This window comes from Semicossyphus pulcher, unplaced genomic scaffold, assembly GCF_022749685.1.
Source record: "Semicossyphus pulcher isolate SPU_LCO1_2020_fin unplaced genomic scaffold, fSemPul1.0.p SCAF_2, whole genome shotgun sequence".
Lineage (NCBI taxonomy): Eukaryota > Metazoa > Chordata > Actinopteri > Labriformes > Labridae > Semicossyphus > Semicossyphus pulcher.
Window position 1 is genome coordinate 22,417,069 of NW_027211693.1, and position 10,670 is coordinate 22,427,738.

At 39.6% G+C, this 10,670-nt stretch overlaps 2 protein-coding genes across 2 annotated transcripts; one reads left to right on the forward strand and one right to left on the reverse strand.

The window, feature by feature from the left end:
• Window positions 1–1,563: 1,563 nt before the first annotated feature.
• Window positions 1,564–8,241, reverse strand: LOC138598286 (caspase recruitment domain-containing protein 8-like). Its single transcript, XM_069670043.1, has 11 exons — window positions 7,870–8,241; window positions 5,947–5,994; window positions 5,454–5,703; window positions 5,277–5,343; window positions 4,950–5,050; window positions 4,571–4,785; window positions 4,230–4,480; window positions 4,018–4,146; window positions 2,997–3,129; window positions 2,860–2,898; window positions 1,564–2,702 (listed from the first exon to the last, which is right to left on the reverse strand). The coding sequence occupies exons 1-11, from the start codon at window positions 8,126–8,128 to the stop codon at window positions 2,422–2,424; spliced, it is 1,773 nt and encodes a 590-aa protein (XP_069526144.1). The 5' UTR covers window positions 8,129–8,241; the 3' UTR covers window positions 1,564–2,421.
• Window positions 8,242–9,335: 1,094 nt separating this feature from the next.
• Window positions 9,336–10,421, forward strand: LOC138598490 (gastrotropin-like). The gene is made up of 4 exons (XM_069670285.1): window positions 9,336–9,547; window positions 9,645–9,805; window positions 9,911–10,000; window positions 10,119–10,421. Exons 1-4 carry the CDS (start codon window positions 9,481–9,483, stop codon window positions 10,176–10,178), a joined length of 378 nt encoding a protein of 125 aa, XP_069526386.1. The 5' UTR covers window positions 9,336–9,480; the 3' UTR covers window positions 10,179–10,421.
• The last annotated feature ends 249 nt before the right edge of the window (window positions 10,422–10,670 follow it).

Here is a 10,670-nt window from a genome sequence, read left to right on the forward strand (position 1 = left end):
CTGTCCTCCATGGCTTATTCAACAAGAACTACCGTCATGTTTTTGTGGGCATGTTAGACCGGGGGATTTTGGGGCGGCAGTTACAAGCAGGTTAAGATTCCTCACTCTCACATGCAATTGTTAGCTTGGAAACCATTTCAAGATGAATGATGATGTGTGTCAGCCTGATATTGTTAGCCAATTTGTGGGAGTGGGGACTATTTTGTCCTATTAATGGTCAGCCAATTAGTAGGGGGTCATTTGTCTGTCTGGCAACAGACAAGTGACTAGATATCTTGACTTTCCTAACGTGGGTCTACGCACTGGGTCCTCCATTTTCCAGCTTGCATTTAAACGTATCATTACACTCGTTAGGCTCTGCAGTCCTGTCAGAAGCTTTTTAAGCAGGCTTTTTGTGATACATTTGTAGTCTCAATGCCCGAAATTACCCTAATGACATCATCAGGGTAAATTACCCAGATATGATCTGTTTGAATGCCAACCGTCTTTCTCAAAGAAACCACTGATGTAATGAGACTGATACAGTCTAAACAACTGAACACTACTGACTGCAATACTTTCACGAACATGTCAAATCTGTGGTTTCTTCGTGGAATAATGTGGTTCAATAGAATATAAACAGTTCCCATTTTATCAACATAATGTGTGATTATGGATGGAGGCAGTGTGACAACATCAGGGTGGGAATTAGCTGAATATGTTGGTGGAGCAAGTGGCCTTTATCGTGCGTGAGCCCCTGCCCCCAAAATATCTGTGCACGGCCCTCCAGCGGCCCCAGGTTCGACTCCCACCCTTGCCGTGAGCTTTCCACTCTCTCTCTTCCCTGTTTCCGAGACTATTCACTGTCCTCTCTCTCAATAAAGGTTTACATTTTAAAATATTGTCCTTTTTCCCTTCTTGTTAAGTCAAAACTTTCCTGCTCAGAGGACATGTTTGTTTTTTTTACTGTTTTTCATTTCTATGGAGCTTTCAAAGTTTATTCTCAAACTCCTTCTTTCTTTATGTGTTTGTTTATGTACAAACTAGGGGTAGACCGATTATCGGCCGGGCCGATATTCGGCATTTTGACGCATATCGGCATCAGCCTTTTTTTTTTTTTTTTTTAATCCGACGACCGATAAGAGATCAATTTAAAACTGGGTTATTTTGGCTCTGATGCATATGCTTAAAGACATTTAAACAAAGTTAAGTGTTGCGTAGAGTTTGTATTATTCTAAATATTGACGCCAATATTTTCACTTTTACTGCAAATGAATATCGGCTTCAAATATCGGTTATCGGCCTCCTTGACTACTAATAATCGGTATCGGCCCTGAAAAAACCATATCGGTCTATCTCTAGTACAAACCAATCATATATTAATTTATACTGTTTATTCTGTAGCTTTTACCTGAGTGATGTGTTTTAAGACTTTGAAATATGTAAATTAACTTTTAGGAGTATCATAGTGATACCAGCAGAGATAAAACAAACACTACTATTAAAAAAAAAACCATTGGATTTTTGTTGCTGCACGACATCCTGCAGATTTATTTCAGTAAAAACACAATTTATTTACACACAAGTGGAACTATTGTCCACATAGTTACCCATTCACTTAATTGCATTCACTATCAAAGAACAAATATGGATAAGTGCAGCTTTAAAAGTGCTCTTAGCTTGAGTTAACATATTAAGAAAAACATATCAGATACCAGGTTTGGCTTTTATTGCATCAACAATTAGAGGTGTCTATTTTTTTTCTCTACAAATCTTCGTCAAAGTACTCGCACAATGAATAAGAGAGATCCTTAGCTCATTAGTGTCGCACTGCTCTGTTTCAATGTGACAATTTAATATAGCCGACACTGTTGTCCAAAGCGACGTACATCTGAGGGTTAATACAACACAAGCAACGATCAAGACAGGAGGGAACGAAGTCAAACAGCTTCAGGTGCGATCGGACACTGGTGCTGACAGGAAGCGCACGGGGTCAAAGAAGCAGAGGTGTCATGAAAGAAGCAGAGGTGTCATAATCATAGTCATTATCATCACCGGCAGTATGGTCGTCATCATCAACACCATCCTCAATGTCATCATCATCAATAGCATCAATATTATTAAGTGCAGAGGTGTTCATGAAAGAGCTGGGTCTTTAGCTTCTTCTTAAAGGTGAAAGGGACTCTGTGGACCGAATACAGTTTGGTAACTCATTCCACCACCGGGGGGCTACAGAGGAGAAGAGCCTAGTTAGCGACTTAAGGCCCTGTTGTGATGGGAATACCAAGCGCCTTTCATTGGCAGAGCGTAGTGGGCGGGAGGGAGTGTAGACCTGGATGAGGGCGTTCAGGTAGGCAGGAGCTGTTTTTGTGCTGCCAGCAAAAGTCGCTTACAAAACGACTTAAAGGGCATTTCAGCCCTGCTGAAACAGACCTTACCTGACTAAACAGGGAGGCCGGAGGGCAGCCCCAGTTCTTTGGAAAGTGTGGGGTCTCTGTGTTGAAGGTGATGGAATAACTTCCTGCTAGCCTCGCATCCTTTCCTCTTCACTGAGTCAATGAGACAGCGGGCCTTGTCTACGCAGCTCTTGTTCTCCTGAAGTATGGAGTCTCTCTCCCCATCATTCAAGACCCCGTCCACTAAAAGGTCGTCCAACAGCTGATTGATGAGCTCCCTTGACATGCTCTGAACAAGTTTAGGCCTCACTCTGGCAAGCTCCTTATCTAGAAAAATAAAGGGGAAATTGTTTAGAATCGGCAGGCTATAAGGCTTTTACAATTACATTTAATATTTCTTATGTTATAAAATGAAAGTTCTGTATGTGAAAAATCTACTGTAGATCTCTTGATGCTAACGACAGACAGAAAAGTTTTAACTGACCATACATGCCCTCGAAAACCCCAGTGTTTTGATAGTCATCTGAAATAAAATGAACAATATAATATAGACTTTTAGTTTTGCATTCACAAAATAAGACACTTTAGCTCTATATACCAAACAATCTTATTACGACTGACTTTTTCGAATTTTGCAGCTCCACACTTCAAATTCAGATTTGTTTTCCAATGTGAGCCGGAAATTCCGGACTGGATTTTCAGTAAACACTTCGAAGAAGTTTGGGTCACTGCTGTCACACACAAGCTTCAATTTCTGTGGAGGAAATATATGAACGGTAAAGGAGCAAATTTAGAGAAGGGTCAGTGGGTAGAATGATATAATTTATATGTAATCTGTCAAAAAGGGAAAGAAACTGTGTTGATATCGTAATCTAAGCTGAGGAGAACTTCAGACTGGGAGCCAAAGAGAAGTACAGTAACCTTATCAATAAATACAATGACTGAAATTATTTTTTAAATAGTTAAGAAATATGTGCATTTACTCTCTTGCCAAGGGTCAGGTCAGAAGATGGATACCACTCATATATGCACTGTAGATCAAAAGACGGCTAGCTAACATTAGCATAAACTCTAGAAGCAGGGGAAAAAACACCTGGCTCTGTCCAAAGGTTAATCCGCAGCGTAAAAACAACATGCAGTTTTACAGGAGTTTAAATGTCGTACTCTTTCTTGGACAATAGCAGTGAACATTACAGGACATATGTTTGTTAGTGAACTTCGGCAGAGCCAGGCTAGCTGTTCCCCTCATTGTCTCTATGCTAAGCTAAGCTAAGCTAATCTAACCATCTCTGGCTTTACTTAACGAGCGTTAAGAGTTACAAGACTGTTATCTTCCATCAAACTCCAAGAAAAAAATATCTTTTTTCTAAATCATGTGATTATTGATTTAACCATCACTGTTAGTCTGTTTGTTATAGATATCACATATTATCATCTAACCTAATTATCAGAGCCAAAGCTGTCAGCCACACTTACAGTAATGAAGCATATCAAATTGGTAATGATGATTGAAATGTTCTGGTGTTTTTTACAAGTTAACAACCTGTACCTAATGTAAGTCGACGCCCTGTGGGACTCTTATGCTCCAGTTTGTTCGATATTTCTCAGGAACAATTCACACTGATTTAAAAGCTGAAAGTACCTCAGGGTTAACTTCTGCAGCGTCCTCATCGACTGTGAGGGTGAAGCGGTCGCCCATTTTCAGGGACTTCTCTGGGTATGGCTTTTGGATCAGCTTGTATCCACTAGATAATTCTTTGTTTTTTATTGCCTGTGGGCATAAATAAAGACATTCTCAGCACAAAGAAGCTTCAAGCTTACATTAACCAGCATTGTTGTAAGAAGTGCAATAACCTGTTGTAGAGCAGGATCACGAGGGATCACATACACATGCAGTGTGAGAAACGCTTTGCTGGTCTTGTATATTAAAACTTTACACCTAATTTTCACTGGAAAGCCGGCTCGCATCAGGACCCCTCTTGGAGAGAAAGATGCGTCAGACAACTTGACATGAGAAGGTGTGACCTCGGACGCTTGTTCCACAACATCCCCACAGGAATCCATGTGAATGACTGCAAACTTGTGCACAATTGAGGGGTTGTCTTCTGCTCAAAGAAAGGCACAGTGAGGTTTTTATAGAAATCTATCAAAAAGAGTTGATACATTTTTAAGTCTGATGTTTGATGTCTGCTCACCTGTGCAGATCCAGTGTGGCAGATAAACTTGATCAAACTTTCCAGCAATGACCTTAATGTCCAGCAGGGGTCCTCCAGGGATGTAGTGCAAGGTTTCCAGTCTCTCCATGTGTTCCTCCCAAGAGCCAAACCGGTACTGGAAGCTGATCTTTTCCTCACAAATCCATCGCAAGCCGGAGACACCGCATTCAAATGTACCTGCTTCAGACTGTAGGCTAATTTATGAAAGGAAAAACAAGTACTGTAAGTTTGAGTTTCCTTGTTTTTAGTTGACGTTAAATGAAATATTTCCATAATAATTTATTGTAAAAACTCTGAAAAGATTTATTTCTGTAAAAATGTGTTTCCTGTGCGACAGTACTCGCAGATTATTTTTAACCTGTAAATTGGAGCATCTTTAGAGATCACTTCAGGCTCAAGTTTACTCCAGTAAACAAGCTCAGCGGATATCCAACAATTTCTGAAACGCACATTTTTTTCCTGAAACAGATAATAAGTCAAACTTATAATGGAATAAATGTTTTGCTTTTTTTTTGTTTTTTTCAGAAGTGTCTTCAAAAGGAAGCTTAGCATTGTTAAATTACCTGCTGTATTATTAAAACTTTAAATAATATGAATTTCAATATTCACTCTTGAATGCAATCATCCATCTATAAGTTTATATGTTTCTAAATGAAAAGGGGATAAAAGCAATGGATCTACTCACCCTCCTCCTGTCATATTGTGAAAGGCTCACCATGCGATGTGGGACATCACTGAACTCAGTACGAGCTCTGAAATGGTCAAACACAAATGATATCACCAACTCTTTGTCCTTGCAACATCAGTTTGCACAAAAAAACTCCCAAAGTGAAAGCCTTTGTGTTTACACTGTCTCATTTACATGAAGTCGTCAAAAAGATGTGGCTCCAGTTCATCGATGATGTTGTAGAGGATGTCTTTGCCTCTGTCTCCAACAGCTGTCAGACAATCAAAGATGTCCGTCATCTTCTCCTCCGGGGTCGGGAGAGCTCTGATTGTATCATATCTTTCTTGAGGAATAACCTTCTTTGTGAGGAGCTCATTCAAAATTGATTCAACGTCGCTCACACAGTTGATCAATTGGACTTTGTATTTATCCACTAAGTGCTCCTCTGAGGAAAAGCAGAAGGGCATGTTGTTGTTAAATGTTGTGTGTATAACATTTAGGTGCTTTACACTGCACATTTACCTCGGGAAGACTTGTTTCAGAGGTTAGAGATAAAATACACAACACAAATATACCTTATAAACAAGTGATCATTTTGAAAGAACAAAACATTATCAAACTGTTGATTTCAAATTCTAGAACAAAATATACATATGAGGGCATATGCTCTATGTAAAAAAAGACTTACCCTCCCTGGGATCAGGCAGCATGATGGCCTGTCCACTCGCCTGCTTGACTGCCAGAATAAAAAAGACAAAGTATTACATTACAATTAAAAACTTTGGACATTAATTTGAGATAACTGGAGCTGGACACACCAACATTGGCACAGCAGTTTTTGAAAAATTTTGAGGTCCAATTTTAGAGCCTTGAAGACAGATTTTGTCTGTATGAAGAGCACAGAAAACAAATGTCTCTGGCCAGGCTGACTCCAGTGACTGTATATATAGATGGACGACGCGTCTCCATCTGCTCTCATTGGGCCTCATTTACGAACAGTGCGTACGCACAAATCTGTGCTTGAACTGTGCGTATGCACGTTTGACGCACAAATCTTGGATTCATCAATTTGTTATTACCTAAATTTCTTCGTACTCTGCGAACAAATTTAGAACTCCCTCAGACCATGCGTACGCGCAAATGATGAAAGAAATGTCCTAGGAAATGTTAACACACACCCTTTTAACTACATTAAGTTTACAATAGAGTAGACCATATGAAAATGTTCATATTGAAATGTAACACTTTTGTTACAATTGTTTCTATTTCTGCTGATGTGAAATTTTTCTTTTTTCCTTTTGAGGCCATCTTTCTCGTTCTTTCAGCTTCTCCATAACACCGCTCTCTTCATGCGGCACCAAACAGATGTCCTTGGGGGGGTATAACAGCAGAACAGCTTCTTGTGTTGGTGTGAAGCAGACGTTCACAGATATGGAAACTTCAATGACTGTAGTGATTGTTTTAGTTACGTTTCCTCTCGCTGTTCCTCCTCTAATTCGGAACACATTGGCTGTAGGAGCCGGATTTGTCAACAGAGCTGTCAATCATACTTTTTACAGCATCAAATAACTCATTACAAATAAACTTGTCAGAAAAAAAGAACACTTGGATGTAAATCAGCACGATAAGAACTAACTATAATGACAGAAACCATGTTTTTGGAGGGTATTTTGATTTTATAGTTTGATTCATGTCCCATCTGTTAGGCAGCTGTCATGTCCTCCATCTTTTCATACAGTCTACAGTCAGACTGACACTGGGAAAAGATACATGTTTCCAAAGCTTGTTTTAGTTAGCAAACAAATACATTTCATGACTTAGGCTACATTAAAGACATAAAGGAGGATAATCAGAAGAGGAAAAAAAACATTTTGAAACTACACTTTAAATTATTACGTAACACAAAATATTTTCAAAAAACTAAAAAGGAAAATATTACGATACATTTATAGATAAAATATCCACAAAGTTTTTATTTAAAGATTTTTGCTCTGCCTTGCTTCATTAGCCTTTTAGTTTTTACTTTCTTTTTAGAATTACTTGATTGAACACTGTGTAAATATAAAAATATAAAAATGTATACAAAGGGAATTATAATGTGACTTTAGCTCAATAATTTAAATGAATAAATACAGAGTTGGGAAAAAGACACTAGCAACATAAATGTACAGTGGGAATATCCTAAAACTGACACAAAAAAAACAAAATTATTTCTCTTAAAAAAGCTCAACTTTTTTGGTTTTAGTAGTAATAACTTTGGGAGTTTTAATATTTTGTTTAAAGACATAAAACTCGGGAAACTTTGGGCATGTGTGTTATACAGTCTATGGTGTGCCCCGAGATTATGGGTGTCCCATCAGTGACGTCACTGCAGTTATGAGTAGGTGTTTGGACCTTACTTATACAGGCTATGGTTTGGACCTTTGAGTCGCGCGCGGCAAGAACTTTCAGGTAACATGGCGATGATGAAAATACATTTTAAACTTCTCAACCCGGACGCTCGATCCACAGTAGATATATATTTGGTGTCAGTTTAGTTTCCATTATCGCTTATTTAACAAATAACAGACGCTGTTTTATTCTGTATTATGTAGGATAACAGAAACGTTACCTCTGTATGCCGCATTGTGGCAGCCGATCTTTCCCAGTATCTTCACGGCTTCTGGCAGAGCTCCACCCTCTGTGAATTTTGATATCAGGAGGTCAGCGATATCTATGCAGGCTGGTAAATTTCCAGCACCCTTACAAAAGAACACTCCAGTGTGCTCCTCGATTCTTCTCTTGACCTGGTCGCTGAACCTCCTGAATTCACTCGGCCTCAGGTCCACAAGTGTGTCCACTAACGCCTGCTTAAAGTCTTTGGAGGCCATTTCTCACACATTTAAAAACCCAACCTCAACGCCGTGCCCGCCGAGAGTCGAATTTCCACTTGTTCGTTCAACACGTTGCCCACATATGGTTACCTGCTGAAGTGCCTGCAGCAAGATACACGGTGCGTTCACATGCTGTTGGAAATACAACGTTTCCTTCTGTCAGATCAATCCAGGAGGAGAATAAACGAGACTGGCTGGTTCAACCTGTCTGACTATCTAACTATTAGTCCATCCCTGTAACTATAGTGACTTATTTTGTTACATTTTTAGATTATTTATGTAGGCCTACGATTATTTTCAAAATATGATGATGTAAAACCACAAATATTATAGGCTACATTTGAAATTAACTTTAAATGTGACAGAATACCACTCCCTCTCCCTCTTTAAAGAGGTCTCCCATATTGATGAAGCTGGATCAAAATGATATGATAGTTATGGAACATAAAGAAAATGTGGTCAGTTTTTAATCTGGAACTATACAATCCAGTCTTTGTTGGAAAACGGGGGAATAATTATCACCATTTGGGCGCACTGTCTTACTGTTTGTCCCTCCCACCTGCACATTTTATTTCCCATCTAACGATGAGGCAGCAAAGGACATCTTGCAGTGGTTTGAAAGTATACTGTGTAGATTCGAGGGTGTCAGACTGGGGGGAAAGAGGGGATTGATTGCACATGGTCCTCGTGTGTAAAGGGCCCACATACGTAAAATTAACAATAGCAGTGGATGAGGGGAGGGGCTTGGAGAGAATGGCCGTGTGTTCACCGTTATTTCCAGCATAACTTCCAGCTCTGTTGACAGATAGGAGAGCTCTGACAGAGTGCTTCATTGTATGCAGAGTTGTGCTGGTGCAGACTTATTTGTTGCAAGTTGTTTTGGTGTTTAGTCAGTCAGTTGTTAAAAAGAAAAAGCCCTAACTTGAGTGTTAAGTTGAATTCAAGCATGTCATTTTACATTATTAGTAAGTGCTGATGTTCCAAGAAGCAAAGAAAAAGACGACGTAAGGCTGAAAAAACCTACATGACCTCTACTCAAAGGGTGTCATTGATATTAACGTCTGCAGTTCATGATGCATGTTCAAACTTGTGCCGGAAAAACCTGACAGGAGAAAGGAAATGTTTGGGAATATTGCCAATTTACCACATTTTAGTTTAAAGCAATGAGGCTTACTGTCTTGGGAAATACCCGCTGACATTTCTCACACATATGTGGAGCAGACGTGGTGAGGTAAATGTGAGAGGGAAGGAAGAAGTGATTCTAAAACAACAGAAAGAGAGGCCACTCCTTTTTTTTTTATATCCGTCTCATAAGCTCCTTGTCACTCCGTCTCCTCTCGTCTGCTGTCATGGCTTTCACTGGGAAATATGAGCTGGAGAGTCAAGAAAACTATGAGGAGTTTCTGGAAATTATCGGTATTGGAAGTTTTTTAATGACTTAAAATGGATCCATGTGAGTTCTCATTCGTTTAGTTGAATGTCTGTGTTTGGTATCTGACCCGCTGCATCACAGGGCTTCTCAACGCCAAGACAGACCACAAAGTGATCACCGAGGTGCTTCAGGATGGGAACGACTTCACCTGGACTCAAAGCATTCCCAACTGGACCTGGTCCAATAAGTTCAGCGCTGGTCAGGAGTGTGAGCTGGAGACGATGAAGGGCTCCAAATTCAGGGTGAGTTTGTAACAAGAGCTTGTAAATCTGCCACATGTTTGTCATGAAGCTGTCATGTGATCAGGCTCAGTGGACATTTTCGTTTGTGTCCTTCTGTCCCTGTAGGCTCTTGTCACCCTGGAAGGCGACAAGATTTTAGTACCGTTTCCTCAGTATAACTTCACAGCAGAGATCACTGAGGGTAAACTAGTAATGGTAAGAGATGAAAGCACCTCATATATGCTTAAAGTGACAGATTTGTTCAAAATATTTTCAGTAATCTGAATAGTTTCCTGTATTTTCATCTGTATCTTTTCCACTCTGTGTGCTTTAGAGTTGCACAACTCCAGGAGAGAAGGGTGTGACCTTCAAAAGAGTTAGCAAGAGGATCTAACGCTGCGAGACTCGACATGCTTCAAAGGAAAAGAGGCGTCAGGAGGTAAAGCTCATCATGAAAATGTTTACTTCAATTACTGAGGCAAGAGGAACAAAGTAACCATCTGTAGTGAGGAGGGAAGTGGACGCTGTCTTCACCAATGTGGAAAAACTATGCACTCTATTTCTACAAAGATTAAACTGCCTGAACCACTGTCCATGTTTGATCCAATAAATCCATAAATGTATTCCTTGTTTCTCAACAATCATGTTGTGTTGATTGTCTGCAACATTTTCGGTCTAAAACTCTTTTCTGTGTAACTGGTACAAACGTTTCCTGCAACACAAAACACGATTTCATGAGAAGGTAAAACAGATGTGTCAAAGCAGGGATTGATTAACCTTGGCAGTAAGGTTATTTAATGTTTAAAGTCTGAATCCATGTGGATGAAGCAGGCAGACAGATGTTATAGACCAATCTAACATTGAGAAGAACATTTTCAATGATCTG